Genomic DNA, 18169 nt, shown 5'->3' with positions numbered 1-18169 from the left:
CTAAATCTCACAGGTTCTGTCAAAACTCACATCTCTTGCTTTTTCTTATCCCTTTATTGGTTTTCTTCCTTGGCTTGCACTTGGAAAACAAAAGGAAATCACCTACAGAAACCACATACCGGGCGGGGCATGGCTGCAAAAGTGATCACTTGGAAGTTTAGAACCACCAGGATTACATGCCTGCATGGTTTGGAGGCGGCGTGCGGAACTCAAGCCTTGGCTCTGCGGGGCGCAGCAGCAAGGACCAGCTTGGGTCTGCAAGGCAGGGAAAGCTGAGGGCTTTCCTGAGCATCACTGCTGGAGAAAAGGGATCCCAGACCTGGGTTCTGCAGGACAGGGTTAAAAAGGATGGGGACCTGGGGCTGCAAGGAGGTTTTTTTTTTCCCAATGGGGAAAAAAATGTGATATTCAGGATGGTTGGGCTGTGGGGCTCAGGGAGGTAGACATCTCCATTGATGTGCTGCCAAACGGAGGAGTGACCTGTCCAGTCAGTCAATAGCAATCGGTGTTTTCTTCTTGTTGGAAATATCAACCTAAAACATTCCAACATTTCTGAGATGTCTGTGCTCTGGAAAACAATGAAACTCCCATTATTTCTCCTTTTATAGGGCAAAAAGAAAGGTCTGAAATTCCTGTGGGAGATTCAGCTCCATACCTCACCTGCTCAGTGCTCTCATCTGCTTCCTGGGGCCAGACGAGGGTAGCATGGCTGTGGCCGGTGCTGCAATAAGTTTTATCACCAGTGGTAGAAGTAATCTCAGCTCCAGCAGCAGCCTTCTGGGTGATTGTCTTTGCAATCTCTCCCAAGTTTTATTGAAATGAGAATTTTTATTATTGCCCATTTATTATTCTCATTATCAGTTTTTACAGAATTAAATTCCAATTTAATTTTAATAACAATTCAGTTATCATTTGGCTGTTTATTTTAATTTTAATAAGTGTATCACTAGCAATCAGCCTGTTGCCCATGTGTCCCATGCAGACCTCCTCGCTGGTGCTCTTTGTACAACCTCAGGGCTTAGCCACTGTAGGACTATGAGCAGGCAATAAAAGGACATTCCTCCCTGTTCTCCATGTGCAGCTCCCACACATTGGCATCGGTGGAACTGCTCAGTGTGGTATGCAAACAAATGAAGACACTGTCAGATGAAGCAAAAATCTGACAGAGCCAAGAGGAAGTCTTCTCCTCCATCTAAGATGACCTTCTTCTACAGCAATATCTCACAGGGTCCCTCTTCATCAGTCTGTTTATTTACCCTTCCCTTATTAATATTTCTGATGTCCTCGGCTCAGCTGGCAAAGCTGCATCTTCAAGTAGATCCAGCAAATATGACTCATCCCAGAAGGGGTGGACAGCATGACTCAGTGGAAGGACCAGCAGGGTTACTGAAGATGCACGTGGAGCTTTTAGTAGTGCATACATCAAAAGGAACCAAAGGCACATCTGTTCAAGGTGGCACCAGCTCATAAGTCAATCATGTATTATCTGTAGACACAGATCATGTGTTAGGATTTCTGTTTTGGAGGCTCAGTCCAGACAGGTTGATGACTGTACTCCATGGTGTCAGTTCAGCTTCACAAGACTGGTCGGTGAACATGATGTTTAATGGGGGCAAATGCTTCCCATCCCATGCTGTCTAGGCAAGGTACCGTGCACAGGGCAGCGCAGGGCCAAATCCTGTATGGACACATCTGGTCTCCAACTGAGAGGTTTGTGCCAGCAGATATTTTCCCAGCACAGACTGCTAATGGTTCAGCGCCCACGTCTGTTGTCTAAAACGTCCAGGACTGCGGTCACAAGTCTCTAAGGTCTAGGGAGCTAGGCATTTCTGAGACATCAGTGAATTAGTTGCACTGTCATAAGGAAATGGTCCTGGTCAGAGTGTCCACATCTACCTCAGGGTGATGATGGGAACCCCCTTTTCTGCTGGTGGAGCTACTCAGCACCATTTGAATGTGCTGCCTCACCCCAGCTCCTCTGCCATGGAGGCTTCTGGTGCCATTGCTGGCTGCAAGCTCCTGGATTACATGTATCGAGAGTGTGAGGACTGATGTGTCAGTGAAGGGGTTGCTTCGTGGGTGCACCAATTGAGCAGTTTCTGGTCCTGGGGGTGTGGGAGCCTATTACACCTGGAAAATCTGGGGCTGGATTTTGGATGGAGACACTTTCTTCTAGTTTCAGGCCAGGTAACAGAGGTGGGGAGATGCCAGATGGTCTGGCCAGGGTGGCTCACCCATGCCAAGGTAAGCCTGGAGAAAGAAGAGAAGTATTCCAAATCCCAGCTCAACAGTCCAACCCTGATCAGGAGGTTCAGTGCCTTGCCACAGGGTGGAACCTCATAGGGTACTGCTAACATGTATCTTTTGCAGGGGCTTGTAAAAACTCTTCTCAAAAGACCCAACCACCAAAATCCCTGGTCAGGGACTTAAGTTCCCAGGTACCTTAATGCCAAGGAAATGGTGCTTCACTGGCTGCTGGCTGGCTAGACTGTGCCGAGGCTCGGGATGCCACATCAGAGCAGGAGGCTTTTCCTAATCTTTGCAGTGAGTGATAATGTGTAAGGAGCCCAGGGAGGGCTCAGAGCAGAAGGAAAAGTGTCAGATGGGTTGGTCTTATCATGCTTTGATTGGAGATACGGCTGGCCAAAGTTGGCCCTAGGCTGATGCAATCTTGGAGACTGCTGGAAAGACAGACAGGGCTGGGCAACCCTGGGGTTGCTGCTCGCTGTGCGTATGAGTTGCTGGCAGAAAGCAGGAGGACTTTGAGGAAAGGACCCTAAAGGACAAAGCAAGGAGGTCTCTAAAGCCAGAAGCTGCTGGCATGAGAGAGTTTGGGAGGTGGGGAGCATGGCACACAGACCGGAGGCAGCGCTGAGGGTTATTGGAGTCGTGACTTGTCTCATCTTCTGTAGTGTCACCTACCCAGGGGAGATCCTCAAGGATGGCTTGGTTCGTGGTGGAGAGAGGTCTCAGCCATGAGCACTGTCTGCTCCTGGGGTTCCCCTCACCATGGGTGAGTGCCTAAAACTGATACTCATCACGGCCAGACACCATCGTTCCTCAGTCTTGTCCAAGCACAGCTTTAGTGAGGGCATAGGCATGCAATTTTTTTAAATAAATCAATAAATAAATTAGGTTAAGTCTTCTCTGCCAGCCCTAGTGAGCAGTGAGCAGCACTTGAGCTGGTGCCTCCATGGAGGGGGCTGAGTGTCTGTGGTGCTTCTGAGACATCATCAAACTGCCTCCAGCACAGACAGGGCCGTGCATCCCCCATCTGCTCCATCAGCAGCTACTGCTGACATTTGAGTTGAGCCCATCCTGATCGGTATCTTGCTGCTATGTTGTGGTTTGAGCCAGCGATTATTTAATTGCCTGTGGCTTCAGCAGGCTCCTTTTCTCCTGTTGAAATGACCTTGTTTCTCAGCGGACACCTGCAAAGTTTGCACATTTCCCCCCTCTGTCGTGTTTCATTTTTCTACCTTTTTTAAATTCTGCAGAAAGGCAGTATAAATACGTGAGATGTTTTTATGTGGCAGCAGCTTCCATTCGTTTTTGGATTTTACTGTTTGGGGATTGTTTTTTGGGAGGAGGAGAAACACAGCTGCTATTGCATAGTGGATGTGCCAGGTTTTAATAAGGCTTCATTGTCATTAGAGTGATGAAACTTTCTTTGCCAACAACCAGTGACACAACCCATGTAGGTCCAACAAAAGCTCTGAGATGAAGTGGGCTGCCATTTCCTGTGGGAAGGCAGGTAAATCTGTGCTCCCTGCTGCAGGCACTGAGCGCATCACCTTCCAGTGTTGGTTAGGTGTTGCTCTGGAGGTTTTGAACCTTTCCTTCCCCAGTCTTTCCTTCAGTGGTTTCATTTGTTTCTCTGCAGGATGGATGACATTCAGCTTTGTAAGGAAATCAGCCGGCTGAAAAAGGAGCTTCAAAAACTCATAGCTCTTCCAGGTAAGGCTTTGTAAAGCTTCAGAGAGCTGCACCCTGCTGCTGCAATCAGCAGAAAGGTTTCCATGAAATACCAGAAGCTCTTGAATGGCTCCCACCCCAGGATGCTCCCAGAGACACTGCTGCTGCAGGCAGTGCGTGAGCATCAAGAAACGTGGCTCCCTGAGGCTGACCTGAGATATTTCTTGGGAGTTTTGCTGCTTGCAGTACTGCCAGGGAGTCCTTGTCCAGGCCTGGGCTGAAGGGCAGAGGAGAGAGAAAAGGAGAAAAAACATGAGTCCTGCGAGGAAGAGCATCGGGCTGGTATAGGAGGAGGACAGGAGTTGAGTGGGGTGGCAGTGAATGCTGACACAGTGGGACCTGCCACGTACACTGAGGAGGATCCCCAAATGAGTGGACAGGACAAGCAGGGGACATTGTCAAACCACACCATGGAGGGGCCTGTTGAGGTAGCAGGAGGGGAGATGCCTTCAGAGGCCTCAAGTACGTGAAAAGCAATGAATTCTTGCTGTGGCCATGTCAGAACTGTGGGTCAGTGATGGGGCGGGTGGAAGCAGCAGCCAGGGAAGGATTTCTGGTTGCAGCCAGGGTAGGATGGGTGCTAGGGGAACGTCATGCCAAAAGGGCTTGGTGATGTCCCTGATTTAGGTGAATTCATCATTCAGGATGTTGAAAAGAGGCAAACAGTCCAAGGCAACATATGTGAAGACTTCAGCTGGGAGGAAATGCTGCTTTTGTCACCCCCCCTTGCCATGACCAGTGACCCTCCCTGTCACAGCCAGAGCCACCTTTGTCCCTTCACAGCCCAGGAAAGGCCAAACCTCATTTCTCTAAAGGACCCCCCTCAGCCGAAGTATTCAAATGAAAGCACACACCCAGGGTTTGAATGAGAACGAGCAAGAAATGCTTCCCCACAGGCTGTGTCCATCACTTCATAAGGCTATGCCTCCTCCTAGGACATCCTCACTCACCTCCCAGTGAGGACTTTATGTGTGTTTTCAGAACCAGATGGGAGACATATCCCTGCTTATTTGTACCCACCCAAGCATTAAGATTTGGACCTCAGTTATTTCCACTGCAAGTATCTCTCTGAAGATGGTGCACTCACTGAGACCAATGAGTGTGTAGCAGGGGGCAATGCCTGGATGCAGACAAGGGACCAGCTGTGCACATCTGTTTCCCAGAGCAGCAGCTCAGCTCATCAGTTCTGTACCCAAGGTTATCTCAAAGTCAAGAGTGGCAAGAAGCCTTGACCCTTTCTAATGCCGTATAGTGTCACTATGCTGTGTGTGCTTGTGAATCTTCAGCATGCAGTGAGAGCCCAACTTCTGCTTAATATGCAAGTCTTGATCAGTTTAATACAACCTGGCTGCATCCAGACAGGGAAGGGGAGGGTTCTGCCATTAAAGCGGGAGCTGCTTGCAAAACATAGACCTGAATCTCATGTGGGCTTTTAATTCAAACACCTTCTAGTTCCTAAAACAAAACTTGACCTAAACAGTGGCTCAGGACCAGAGATAACTTGACCTGTTCTGAAGCTGGAGAAATCTAGCTGGCTTTCCTTCATCTGCTTTGGTCTTTCATTTCTATCCTTTTCAGCATTCCCAGATTCAGCTGAGAGTAGAAATGCTGCTTGCATCAGGGATGCTCTTTTTGTCTTCTTTATAACTTGACTCAAATCAGACTGTGCTGGAAAAATCCTGCAAATCACTGGTCTTGCGAGACTATCAAAGCAGATAATTCGTAAAAATGGGCATTGAACTTTGGTTCGGATAAAGATTCAAACACGTCAGTGCTTACTCAGAGCTCAGTCAGACCTGTGGCTTGAAATCTCACCAGACCAAGGCTCCTTTAGTAATTCAGAGAGATGTCGTAGTCATGATGGACTCTGACATCAGCAAGGCCGTAAAAAAGGTGCAGTGTTTATACAGTGGGTATGTTAACTCTGACGTGCTCTAACTCAGGAATGCAGATTGTTAATTAACTGCAAATAGCTGGTATGTTTGTGTACAGCCTGACGTTTCCAATTTGTATGGCATCCAAATGACACTGTAAAGTGCTCCTATTCCCATCAGGCAGGTTGGAGCTGCTGCACTGAGACAGTGCCCACGGCCAGGCGACTTTGCATTATCTCTTCATGGTAGAAAATCAGCAGCTGTGGCCCAGACCTCAGTCCAGATCAGCTTTCTCTGCCAGGAAGCTTGAGCTTACTCCCTGCACCAGATCAAAATTGTAGGAGAAACCTTTGTTTGCTGGGGATGTTTCTAACAACATGATGATTATGAGAAGTTCCTCCTACTCAGACCCCTGCAGCAGCACCTCCGATCAATATATAGCAGTCTTTAAACTACAAATCAATACATAGTTTAGGTAACTGCTGAGACCCAGCCTACAAGGTTTGCTCCATGCTGTGAATTTCGCTGCATTTTTATTTAGCTGAAAGAAGACTGCAGATTGATCCATCCTGTGCTGGATTGATTTTGGAGCTGGCTGCTGAATTCAGAAACGGTATTAAATAGCTGCAGCACAGACAGTCATAGTTTCTACCTAAGGTAGCTCTCCATTTCTATTTAAAACTCCTTAGCCCTATCTCTACCATCTTCATGTATCCCACTTACCATTATGTACCAATTTATATAGGACATGACTTCATAGTGATGTGAGAGTTTTCCAGGTCTTCACTAACTCACTGCCCAAAGATATGTGCCACAAGTGGGTCCCACCGTGCTCAAGGTAGGTCAGTCTGGGGGTTCAAGTGACAACCAAAGCTAACAAATTCAAAATATCCTGGCAGACACTTGTGGTCATCCTTGTTGCTGGGTTGGGAATGGGGCTGACAGTGGTTTGAAAGGTCAGATGTAGAGTGTGAGATCACTGGGACAGCATTCAGCAAGGGAATAAGGCTACAAAACCAGTGGATTGTATTGGTTTTCAGGTCTCTGTATATATGGGATAAATGGCAGTGTGAGGTGTTCCCAAGGCATCTGGTCATTGTTGATAATTCCCTATACACTGAATCCCCGGCTGGTTTCTCAGCCACATGGAGGACCTGGCTCAGAGGTCTCTGGACCCCTACCCAGCTCAGGACCAAGCTGAGACTGGTTGGGTGTGCTGGCATAGGAAATGTGGGTTAAGCACATCCTGGCTGAAGGATGACATCTGAGTCTGACACTTCTGAGGTCGTTGAGACCCGGTACCCACCCTCTTCAGCAGTGCAGGATGAAGGTCCCGGGGGAGCCATGGTCATCTCCCACCAGAGAGGTCACCTTGTTGAGGAGCCCTTTCTCTGCTCTGCAAAGCTCACAGTTGCATCTTGCAGTGCTCAGCCCCATGAAAATTTTGGGGAGGAGCTAAAAATTCAAAGTTGATGACACCAGACCTGTCTCCTCCTAGCCAGGGTGGTTTGGGATGAGGTTGTTGCTTATTTAGCAGCCTGTGTCTGGATCCAGTTGCTTACTTTGGGTTGGCTTTTACCCCCACTCTTATATCTGCTTATGAGCAGGATGGCCCCTGTTGGTGTATTAAATGTGTTCCCTGTGCTGCAGAGAATGAGAAGTCCAACGAGGAGAAGCAGAAGGAAGAGGAGCTGGTACAGCAGATACACAAACTGGTGGAAACGCGGGATTTTCTGGTGGATGATGTGGAGTTTGAGAGGCTCAGGTAGCTGGTTGCAATTTCTTCCTTGCACTGAGGACAGTGCAGTCTGTCCTCTGATCTGTATCGTGCCTTGCCAGATGCTCCTGGATGCCTTGCTGTTCCTTTCCTGAGTGGTAACCAATCTCTTTGTCACAGGGAAAGGGAAGAAGACAAGGAAATGGCAGAGTTCCTGCAAAGTAAGCTCTCCAAAAGCTACCTCCAGAAAGCAAGTAGGTGGTTGATGAGTTTTATTCCTTGCATTGAACCTCACTGGCAGTTTCTCCCCTTTCCTAAGCACTCTGTCTCCAAGATTTCATTGCTTTGCATGGCGCTAGCTTACCTGGAGCCCATCTGTTGCTGGAGGAGGTTGTGGGGATATGGCAACTGGGGGATGCTAGTGCTTGAGCTCATTGTGGAAACATCCCAGATTGGTAGAGACGTTATGCTTCCATTTCCCTCCTGGCATTTCCCAGCCACCATGTCCTATGAGAATGGGGATGGGTAGGTGTCCTTTTACGGCTGATGTACTTCATCTGATGCTTTCCAACCAGCTCCTTTCATTTCATCACACCATCACCTAAGGTCACAAGTTGTGGTATCCACCCAGCCCTCCTTTCTTCATGGCCTCTGATAGCAAGCCACTCTCGTCCCCCGTGCCTCCATCATTGCTGCAGGAACACCCCCAGTGCAGTGGGAGGCATTTCCAGCCCAGGGTCCCGGTGCCTGTGCCTGTGTCCTGCCTGTGGAGACCCAAGAAGCACACATGGTGATGTGCCCCCTGGATGCAGGAGCTCATGCCCAGCTGTGGGTCTGAGGAGGGTCAGCATCCTAGCCCTGGAAGGAGCTCTAAGAAGAAGCGATGGGCCTGTGCCCTTATCACCAGGCAGACACCGATTCCTCTTTCCGTAGCTCCTGTCAAAGAGAAGAAAATGACTTCCAGGGGACAGCAAACCTCCACACCATACATGACCAAAACGGGCCTCACCCTGCTCAAGGAGTGCTGTGGCTTCACCTGCTCCATCATGTAGGCCAGCCCCCAGCTCCTCTGCACAGGACATGACCACGGTAGTGTACACGTCCCAGGAAGCTGGGCCGGGCAAGAGGGGCTTCCTTGGTGAGACGAAACGGCCAAGTGCCTGTGCGGGTTGGGTGAGCATCAATGTCTGGGACACGCACAGCTCCCGATGTTGCAGGCGTGGGGCATGAGGGACCACCAGGCTGCAGCCCTGTTCTGGAGGGGCTGCCATCACGGAAAAGTGCTGGAGTCCCGCTGAGTCCTGAGAGAGGGGCTGGAAGGGAAACGGCGGTGGTCATGGCTGGGAGGATGACAAGGAGATGGAGGGAGTTGGGTGGAGGGGGAAGAGAGATGGAGGGCAGGGAGGAGAGCGGCCAGGCACACTGCAGGTACCAAAGCATCTCTTTGTAAGCACATACAGGAGGGAGTTGTTTGTCAAATATACCACTGCTGTGCACACCTGGTGTTCATGGAGTTACACCACCAATGCCTTTGTCTTCCCATAATATCTTCTCTGAAAACCTAAGAAGCCACCAGGCCTTTCTGTCCTTGAGGGTCCTCACATGCCTTCTCAAGTGCCTTCTCCCACCTGCTCCTTTTCAGCAGGTTGCACTTAAATCACTGGCATCTGCTGACAGCCACAGGTGCCCATTCTAAAAGTGATGCACCCATTATTCTTAAAACAGAGTTTACTAAGGGCCAGGCTGATGTCAGTTGTACAGGACTATCCTCTGGCTGCTGAGGGGCAACCAGACAGTCCCTGTCCATTTGCCAGTGGTTCAGGACATAAACTCATTCTAAACATTGTCACTTTGTAGAAGTTTCAGGGAGTGGCAGACCCATAGAGAGGTGCTTCTTGCCAGTGCAGCCTGGTATGGACTTCCCTACCTTATCCCAGGAGAAGGCTGAAGCGACCTGGCTCACAGAGGTGGGTGGCTGGATCCCCACTGGACCAGCTCTGCCTGGGTCAAGCTGCCTCCCTACTCTTATGCCTATGCATGATGCTGCTCCACAGCACATGCTGCCAAAATTGGTGTTTATGGGGTGCAGACAAGTTAAGCAAGGCCTAAACAGCTTGGTGTGAGATGGAGGAAAGGCTGAACTGGTGATAGCTGGTGAGCCGCACTCACTCCTGCCAGAGTGTGGTGAGGACACAGGTGAAGCAAGTCACAGCTGAGATGAAGTTATGTCCATAAGAATGTGCTTTAATACAGTTGAAGTGAAATTCTGTGCTCCGGCACCACAAATCTGAGGCCAGACCTTACAGCTCGTCACAGGGCAGCTGGCAAGGAGGTGAAACCACCCACCCACTGAGCTCCCACCTTCCTCCATGCCTGGGTTTCACCCAGTAGGTGATGAGCATGGCCAAAGCTGAGAGCTAGATCCCAACTGACAGCATGTGTGACAAGCACTAAGAGGAAGATGATGGTAATGGAGGTCTGGTGGGTTGTAGTCTCTGTGGGAGGATACATCTCATCCTTAATATTGCTGGAGACTTCAATTGTGGCAGGTGGTCTGACACCCAAGAGTTAGTCTCATTGGTACTAGGCGCTCTATGAAGCAAGGTTGGCTCTCTAGCCGTCGGAGAAGGGAGGCATCCAGGGGATCCCATGGTTTCCTATCTCTTGCCTTTCCTCCCCAGGTCTCCAGCCAGAGTCCACAAGCTGCTCTCCTCTGAGAGTTTCAACTTCCCGTCATTGTTCATGCTTCCCACTGCAGCACCACCACCGAAGAGACTTCCCAAGCAGGCTGGTGCACAGGCTTGAATGATGGCATACGTCCTTGGTGCCATGTCAACGGTTGTCTCCTCCATGACATCAACAAACACCGAATTCCACCCGAGCTCAGCTTGGAAGAGGTGTGTGCAGCAGCGGCAAGCGAGTCCATGACAAAGAGGACTGGTGCAGTCCTTCACCTGGACAGAGTAATAAAAAAAAGCACTGGGAGCTCATGTTTGGAGAACATTGTGCTCCACCATCCAAGACATGCTGTGGCCATAGATGATATCTCATCCTTAACCTTGTATCACCTTGTGAGTCTCTGTGGGATGATTCCTGAGGACTCTTGGTGGGGAATGTCTCTGGTCTGGGTTTTGTTGTGTTTGCATTGTTTTTACTGCAAGGTGCTCTATGGCTCTGGGTGTGTGAAAAGCAAAGTGTGAAGGGCAGTCCCCAGAGCCAGCTGAATGAAGGGCTAATTCTTGTGAAGTTATCACCTGAGCACAGACGTGGTGTGCTGAACTATGGGCAGATGAGTTGCTTTCCCCACCTCACTATTACTGGGTTCAGTTTTCAGCTCCAAGAAAAAGGTGATTAAAGCAAAAGAGAAAAGGAGAAAAATTCAGAACAGGGCAACATGCAGAAGGAAACGAAAACCAAACAGGAGACTGGAAAAGTGGCAGGTGAAGGTGGAGACAGCAGATGAGAGACATTCTCACTGCCAAGAGGGCATTCAGTCCTGCCCTCTAGTGCCCCAGCCAGTGCCTCTGGGCTTGGCACCATGAGCTGAACATAAAGTCCTGTGCAAAAGACTCATGCACCTTGAGGTCACCCAATGTCTCAGTTCCTGTTGTCCCTTCTGAGCATCCACCCGTGCTGAGGTGGCACAGCCAGAGGTGCTAATGCCCATCATGGCAGGACAGGGCTCTCTTTCTCGCTGAGTACGAAGGCCTCTCACATCTCCTGCCCTGCCTGCCCTCCTGCTCTGTAGGCTGCTACGGCTTCACCGGGTGTCCTGGGGTGGCCTCCCATTTGGGTGGCTGCCCAAGAGCTCTGGCTGCCCTCTGGCCAAGATGCTGATTCCTCCAGCTCACTCCTGCTGCAGCTTGCTGTATGGTCTTGAGATAGTGTTCCTGCCTGGGTCACTGTCCGACATGCCCATGCCAGTGAGATGGCTGCAACCCATTTGGCTCTTTCCATTGCACCTAATAGCACATTCATTCTTATAAAACACAATGCAGGTGGGATCCTTGCTAGTGCAATGCCATAAGCAGGTCCAAGTTCCTCCTGCATTTCTTTAGCAGCACTGCCAGAAAACCCAGTCTGTGGGAACCTGTTCTCTAACCTTCGCAAGGGGGTTTCCACTCACTTGTCCTTCCTGAGCAATCTCCTCCCCATATGGATCTTATCAGCAGCCAGAAAAGTCCACAGACTAAACCAATCCCTCTGCACCCTCACAGACCAGGGTGCAAGGCCTGAATGGTCCCACGACACCTGGTAACCTCTAGCAAACTTGACCTCGCTTTCGTTCGTGTCAGCTCCGAGTTGACTTCAGTGGTCTCAGTCAGGTGTCAGCGCTCTTTGTGCTGCTTATTGTTAATGTCCTGCAGCATCCTACAACCCACCTGCCAGTTCTTGGTGCTCTTCTTGCTCGGGGGAGACTTCAGTGTGGGCTGGAGGGAGCACCCTGTAGATCACAGGGGCAAATGAAGTCACAGAGAGCTCCTCTCTGCTTTGCCAACCCTGTGTAATGCACTGAGGTGCAGTACACAGCTGGGGCTGATGTTCAAGCAGGGGTGACAGGCCATCATCGGTAGCATCCATCCTGGAGTTGATGGGACAGATTGGGCCACTCGTTCCCTGCTCTTCCAGAAACTGTCCAGTGGCTGCTTGGTTTGGTCACCCTGCAGTCACACACGTGGTGCGATACAGGTGTTTGCTTTGATCACACAGACCAAAGGCTCAAGACCCAGAAGGTCCCCTCGCTGTCCTTGCTTTCCCCAGGGTCTTCTTGGGAAGGGTGACTAACAAGGCCAGTTTGGTTGGTTGGACCGAGAGGGAGCCAAAGGTAAGGAAGAGCCCTTGATTCAAAACTTGTTCCCCTAATTCATCCCTACTTCCACCCCGCAAGACCCCAAGACCCAGACTTCAGCTGCTGAGCAGAGCTTGGGCAGGCAGGAGGGTGGCTGGAGGGAGATGGACAAGGTCCTGGCCTGTTTTGTTCTGTGTTTACTGGCTGTGTTTGTGTGGCTGGTCATGGAGAAGGAGACAGGCTGCTGTCCTTGTCATACGATGCTATTTGGCCTGTATTTTAATTGATGGCAAAGGTGCGCAGCACACGGGAGCGACGCTGTTTCATGTACATTGATTTCAACCCAAACAAATAAATGTCTGTTGGAAGCTTGGTTCGTAGATATTTTCCCCACCTGGGACCTTTGCAGAGACATCTCGCAGGGTGGTTGAAGTGGAACAGAAACAAGATCCTGAAAAGTCAGACTGGACTTTGGAGTTCCCTGGTATTGCAGAGCAGATCCTGCTGCTGCAGCAAGATATCTAACCTTCCATTTCTGGCTCTTGACCTAATATTTCACTTCTGGGCCAGGCTGAAAAATCTTTGGAAAGGCAAGAAACTGCCTCCCTGGCAGTAAGTAAATATCCTTTAATGCTCAGAGCCCTGAACTCTTTTGATATATTTGTTCACTGATAACAACCTTCTGTCCTCACCAAGCCTCAACGGTACCATTTATAGAGGGGTTGTGGAACATCAGATGTCTTTTGTATGTGGCACTTTGCTTCACGGAGCACTGAAAGGGGTCTGGGTGCACCATCTCTTCTCTTGGCCACCTGATGCTTCCCCTCCTCTAACCCACTCCCCAGGTGCTCTCAGGAGGAGGAGCAGGACTGGCAGGCCTGCAAACTCTAAGGTCTTATAGTTTGTGGTGTTTCCTGTCCTTGGGATGGGTGATAAAAAACATATGAGAAACACCTCACGGTGGACATGCTGGAGAAGACAAGGAGATGGGCTGAGTAGGAGCAGAGAGGCAGGACAGGGCCTGTGCTTCGCTGTGTCTCATCAGTTGTGTAGGACCAGGGAAGCTTGCAGTCACTCACAGATGTGATGTGCTTTTATGCCAGCGACTGCTGAGAGGGGACCAAGAAGCTCTGGCACCCACATTGTCTCTTGAATCAGGTGGCTGGAAACTGCATGTGCAAAAACAATGCTCTAATTCGGGTTTAATGACTTCCATGTCTTTGCCATTTGGCACCCAATAGTGCTTGGCATGTGAAGTCGTGGATAAGTGCTAATCATAGGGTTAAGAAGCCAGCAATGTCTTCTGAAGTCACCGCTGAAGACAGTGCTCAGTACTAGTACAGGGTTGTCCCTGTGCCTCCTTGCAGAGTGCCTAAGAGGGGAGGTAGCATGTCCCCAGGTAAGAGCATCCTAAGGGATCTGGAGCTGACAGCACCTTTCCATACAGCCATGCTCTGTCAGAGCATGTCCCTGTCACTTGGACTGCATGGTGGCCTCTCTGCATCTGGTTGCTCTGAGGCACAAGCCCTTCCAGTGGGAATCCCACCATCAGTGCTGGGGCAGAGCTGCCCCGCAGAGGAGAGCACAGCAGTGAGTGCCAGTGTTGCTAGCTCATGCCCACATAGATGGAATAGCAGGCTGCTCCAAAGGAAATGTTGACAGAGTCCAGATTAAACCAATAACAACATCTCAATGTACTAGGGATTTTCCATCAGCAAGAGGCAAAACAGACTGCAGATTTAGCCAATACTTTAATCATGTCTTCTGTGTGCCAAAAGAAATAAATCTTACCAAAAAAACCACCCAAACCCCCAAAATGCAATGCAAACAAATCCAAACCCTGCAATTCCCCAAGGATAAGGCAGGCTAATAACACAAAAAACCTTGTTTATTATACACAGCATCACAGAACTGAAACCCTGATGCCTGTTAGGTAATTTTAGTCTTTGCTTCCATATCCCACAGCATTATGAGTCACATTGGTTTCACTTCGCCCAAGAAAGCTAATAGAGCTGGTAGGAACTGCATCTTTGCGATGCTCAGCACACTGTGCTCGGGCAGTGGGTCCTGCTATCTCCTCTGCTGGTGCTGAGGTCGCTGAGCCAGCAGGATGGCTCGAACAGGCAGGAGAAGGGGAGCATGGTGGATGGCCCAGGACACCCTGGCAAGCCTGACGGTCCCCTCTCTGGAGCAGGACTCCAGCACCAGCACAGCTCCAGTTTGGCATCTTCTGGCATCTCCCAAGTGATGAGAGCAGAGCTTGTCTTTTTGCTAGGCTGGGGATGCCTTGGCTGGCTTTGCCTTAGCTTAGATGAGAGGGTTTCCTTCCTTTCCAGCACCCTAGGGATAGGGAAGAGGAAGGATGAAATGAGTTTCATAGGCTGGAGCAGCCAGTGTCTGTCCCTGACACCCTTATAAGCCCTGGTTCCCTTTCCAAGCAAGCCTGGAAGGATCCCTTCAAGGATCCCTTCACCCCAGTCATGACAGTGTCAGTGCACACGTGGGGTACCACCTTGTCCCCTTAACCCCATGGCACCACCTCTTGCCAAGGCTTCTTGAAGAAGCATCTTTAGGGGTTCCTAGTCACGTGGAGAGAGGTGAGGAACTCGGGTTATTTAGACATCTTGTAGCCATCCAGGTCACAACCTGTACTTCATAAGCTGGCCAGAGCCTCTCCAGTAGACTCACCTGTACAAGGACACTGAATCATTTGAGCTGGGAAGTAAAAAAATGCTGTTGTGGTGGTCACATCTCTCTGAGTGTGCTGCTGGCTATGAAGACCACTAGACATGGCTCAGACAGGAATCAAAGCTCCTCTGGAGCAGTGAGGGAAATACCTTCTTTCATGCCTTCCCACCTGGGAGAAGGCCAGAGACAGCATCTCTTCTGTGTCACCCCTCTCTGTCCTTCCAGCAGCTTGGCTGGGTCTAATCCAGGCTGGTGTTAGACACAGCTTTGTCCCACCACCCTGCTCGTGACAAAGACATCTGGCAGGTCTCTGGGGATAACTCCCTTCTCCTGTTGTGCCCACAGGTACAGATCCCTGGGCTCCTGGTTTCTCCCTCCACTAGCTTGTCTGCGATCTCTGTGGTGGACAGCCTGGCATTGTCTCTTTTTCAAGAGCTTGCTCAGCTGGTCAGAAGGTCACAGTGTTGCGTCTGAGGAGCAATGCCATCTGTGCAGCTCTATAGAGGAAGAAGAGTTAGTTGCAATGACTCCTGGCAATTTGGGACTTGAGTATGGCTTACTCATGCCTGGGTAAGGACTTTGCACTGGGGGGAATCTGCTATCTTTGCTCTGCTGGTGCCGCATGAATGGTGCATAAGAAAAGGCAAAATCTGCCCTCAAGTTTCAATTGCTGGTCTCTGACTTTCTAAAACCAGGCATTTCACTGTGTGGGGGCATGGATAGGGCCACAAAACCAAGCAGTTCCAGCAAATGATGCTGCAGAGCAGCATCCACATGTGCTGCAGCTTCATGTTCAGGATGGTGAGGGCTGCTGGGGCTGAGTAGAAGCAGACAGGACATCAGGACCAGTCAGGAGCACAGGTCTTCATTTTGGCTTTGAGTAGAGCTATAAGGGACACGCTGAGACATGGACACTGCCAGGCCCAGTCTGCTGAATTAAAGGAAGAAAACACATTGAAACAGATCAGAAAGGGCCTGGCTGGACCAATGCGTCTCGTCTTTCCGTCCCGTGCTGAAGGTTCCTCAGAAGAGCTCAGCTCAGGCATCCAGATAAGAGCCAAGTCTCTGAACTCAGTGTCCAAAAGGACTTCAGGAAACTTGACCTATCAGTCTGTCCTCTCCATAAGCCCAGCCTGGAAACACCCGTGCCCTCAGACCATCACTCGCAGAGTGGCAGGCTCAGAGCTGCAGCCCCGGGTCTTCCTCAGTGGCTGGGCAGAGCTGCTCCTCTCCCATAAGCTCCCGTCAGCTGCCACCAGTGAGATGCATCAAAGTGGGTGAGGGGGTGGCTGTGGGTGGAAGGAGAAGGGACAGCTGAGTCACCTCTCAGGATGGGTGTAAATGCTTCTGGTCCCTTTGGATATGTCACTGCCGAGACAAGATGCAAGGGCACAAACGCACAACATCGTCTCTGCTTGGATGAGTCATGAGTTGACTTTTCCAGTGCAGGCAGCAGCTCTTGGTAACTTCACTGGTGCCTCTATGAGACATTTACCAGCCTCTGGGACCCCTGAGGGCCTCAGCAAGGTTCACTCTCCCCTGCTTGTTTTATTCTCTCTCTTCTGCTTTTGTGTATTTGGTCTCACAGAAGGGAATGGAAGGCCAGCATCTGAAGATGCTGCTGCCTGTGGGGTGAGGACTCTCAGATCCAGCCCTGGCACAGAAAGCTGCTGTCTGAGGAGGTGACATGCTCCTCATGAGGCCCAGTCCTGGGGCTGAGCACTGGATCACTCCATGAAAACAAAAAGAAATATATCTGTGTCCCATTGAGAAGGTGTGTACTGGCTGGGGAAGGAGGCCCAGGCATGGCAGTAGGAAGGGTATGCCTTTTGGGATTTGTGGGAAGTTCTTCCCATGCAAGGAATCACTGCAGATCCACAGTCCCAATGTAGGTTCTTTACAAAAAGCAAGGGAAAGCCTCCCATTTACCCTTACCCCATCTCTTCTCCATCCCTCTTACACTCCTGAGCATCTTCCCATAACCCTCAGCTCCTGTCCCTAAGCCATGGTCCACTCTGTTGATGTGGCTACTAAATAACCCTCCATCTGGATGGCCAATGGGTAAGAAACCCCCTGGGTGACCCTGGGCTCCTCTATGCTGCTTCTAATCCCAGACTGGGCATCCCTTTTTTCCTTGCACCCTGCAGTCCTTGGAGAAAAGACTGTGTATGTACACACCAAGCAGAGCAGAGCCCAAACCACAGTACTGGTTTCATTGTGACTTCAATAGGACATGAATCTGGGCTCCTGCCAAAAATAATACCGCTCTTGGCAAATGTCAGCACTGTGGGGCTCCCAGCCCACTGCAAGGAGGTATTAATGCCAGGGTTCTCAGTGCACCTACAGGCTCTGCGACCCCTTCCAACCTGCCAGGGGTCTGCTTGCCTGCGCTCAAGGCCCACCCTGGTGTGGGACAGCCATGCAACCTGGGATCAGACTGCTGAAAAAACAGATAAGGCATGAGAAGGAGCTGTGTGGAGCCTTCACTGGAGCTTCTCCTGCTTTGCTTGGAGCTGCATTTATGCTTAGGTCCTTGCCTTGCAGGTGAGCCTGTGCCCAGCCTTGTATCTGGCTGATTCTCACCTTGCCTTGCTGACTTGACTTTCTGGCTTCACCTTGGACCTGCCTCATCACTGCAGACTAGTGTGGGAATCACTGGAAACAGCCATGAACCTCTCAGCTCTTGCTCGCATACCACGGGGCTGCATCCTGTCAGAGAGGATATCCTCCTGCCTGCTTTGCTGTCACCTTAGCTCCTTCCCTTGAGGAGCAGCCCACTCTTGCCCCTCCGTGACAGTTATTATCCTTGCTTTACAGAATGAACATAATATAGTCATTAAAGTGTAGGCACATGGTGGCTGCGTAAAGTTGCAACAGCTTTTGCTTCTCCTTGCCAGCTGAAATGCAAACTGCCACTCACCTCCCACTGCTCTGGGGATCTATTCAGAAGAACACAGGGCACATCTTGGCCCACACTGCATTTACATGTCAAGGTTTCAGAAAGGAATGAGCTCTTCTTCCACATATAGCAGCTGAGAAGCAATTATTGTCCTTGTCTCTGCAATGGAGACTTCCACTATTGGTTTTCTTCTGCATTGGCATCACACTGAGGACACTGCACAGGGT

At 50.3% G+C, this 18169-nt stretch overlaps 1 protein-coding gene across 1 annotated transcript in view; it reads left to right on the top strand.

Annotated features, from left to right (window-relative positions):
* The window catches only part of MFSD6L (major facilitator superfamily domain containing 6 like), a 29375-nt gene extending 18197 nt beyond the window's left edge, over window positions 1–11178 (top strand). Inside the window, exons 3-7 of the mRNA XM_075043932.1 lie at window positions 3884–3957; window positions 7500–7614; window positions 7747–7820; window positions 8500–8655; window positions 10248–11178. Coding sequence (XP_074900033.1) covers window positions 3884–3957; window positions 7500–7614; window positions 7747–7820; window positions 8500–8618 — 382 coding nt within the window. The 3' untranslated portion in view covers window positions 8619–8655; window positions 10248–11178. The remainder of the gene's footprint in view (window positions 1–3883; window positions 3958–7499; window positions 7615–7746; window positions 7821–8499; window positions 8656–10247) is intronic.
* Window positions 11179–18169: the final 6991 nt, after the last annotated feature.

Source organism: Buteo buteo, chromosome 13 (genome assembly GCF_964188355.1).
Source record: "Buteo buteo chromosome 13, bButBut1.hap1.1, whole genome shotgun sequence".
Classification (NCBI taxonomy): domain Eukaryota; kingdom Metazoa; phylum Chordata; class Aves; order Accipitriformes; family Accipitridae; genus Buteo; species Buteo buteo.
Note: the sequence above shows the minus strand (reverse complement) of the source record. Positions and strands in the feature narration are given on the sequence as shown.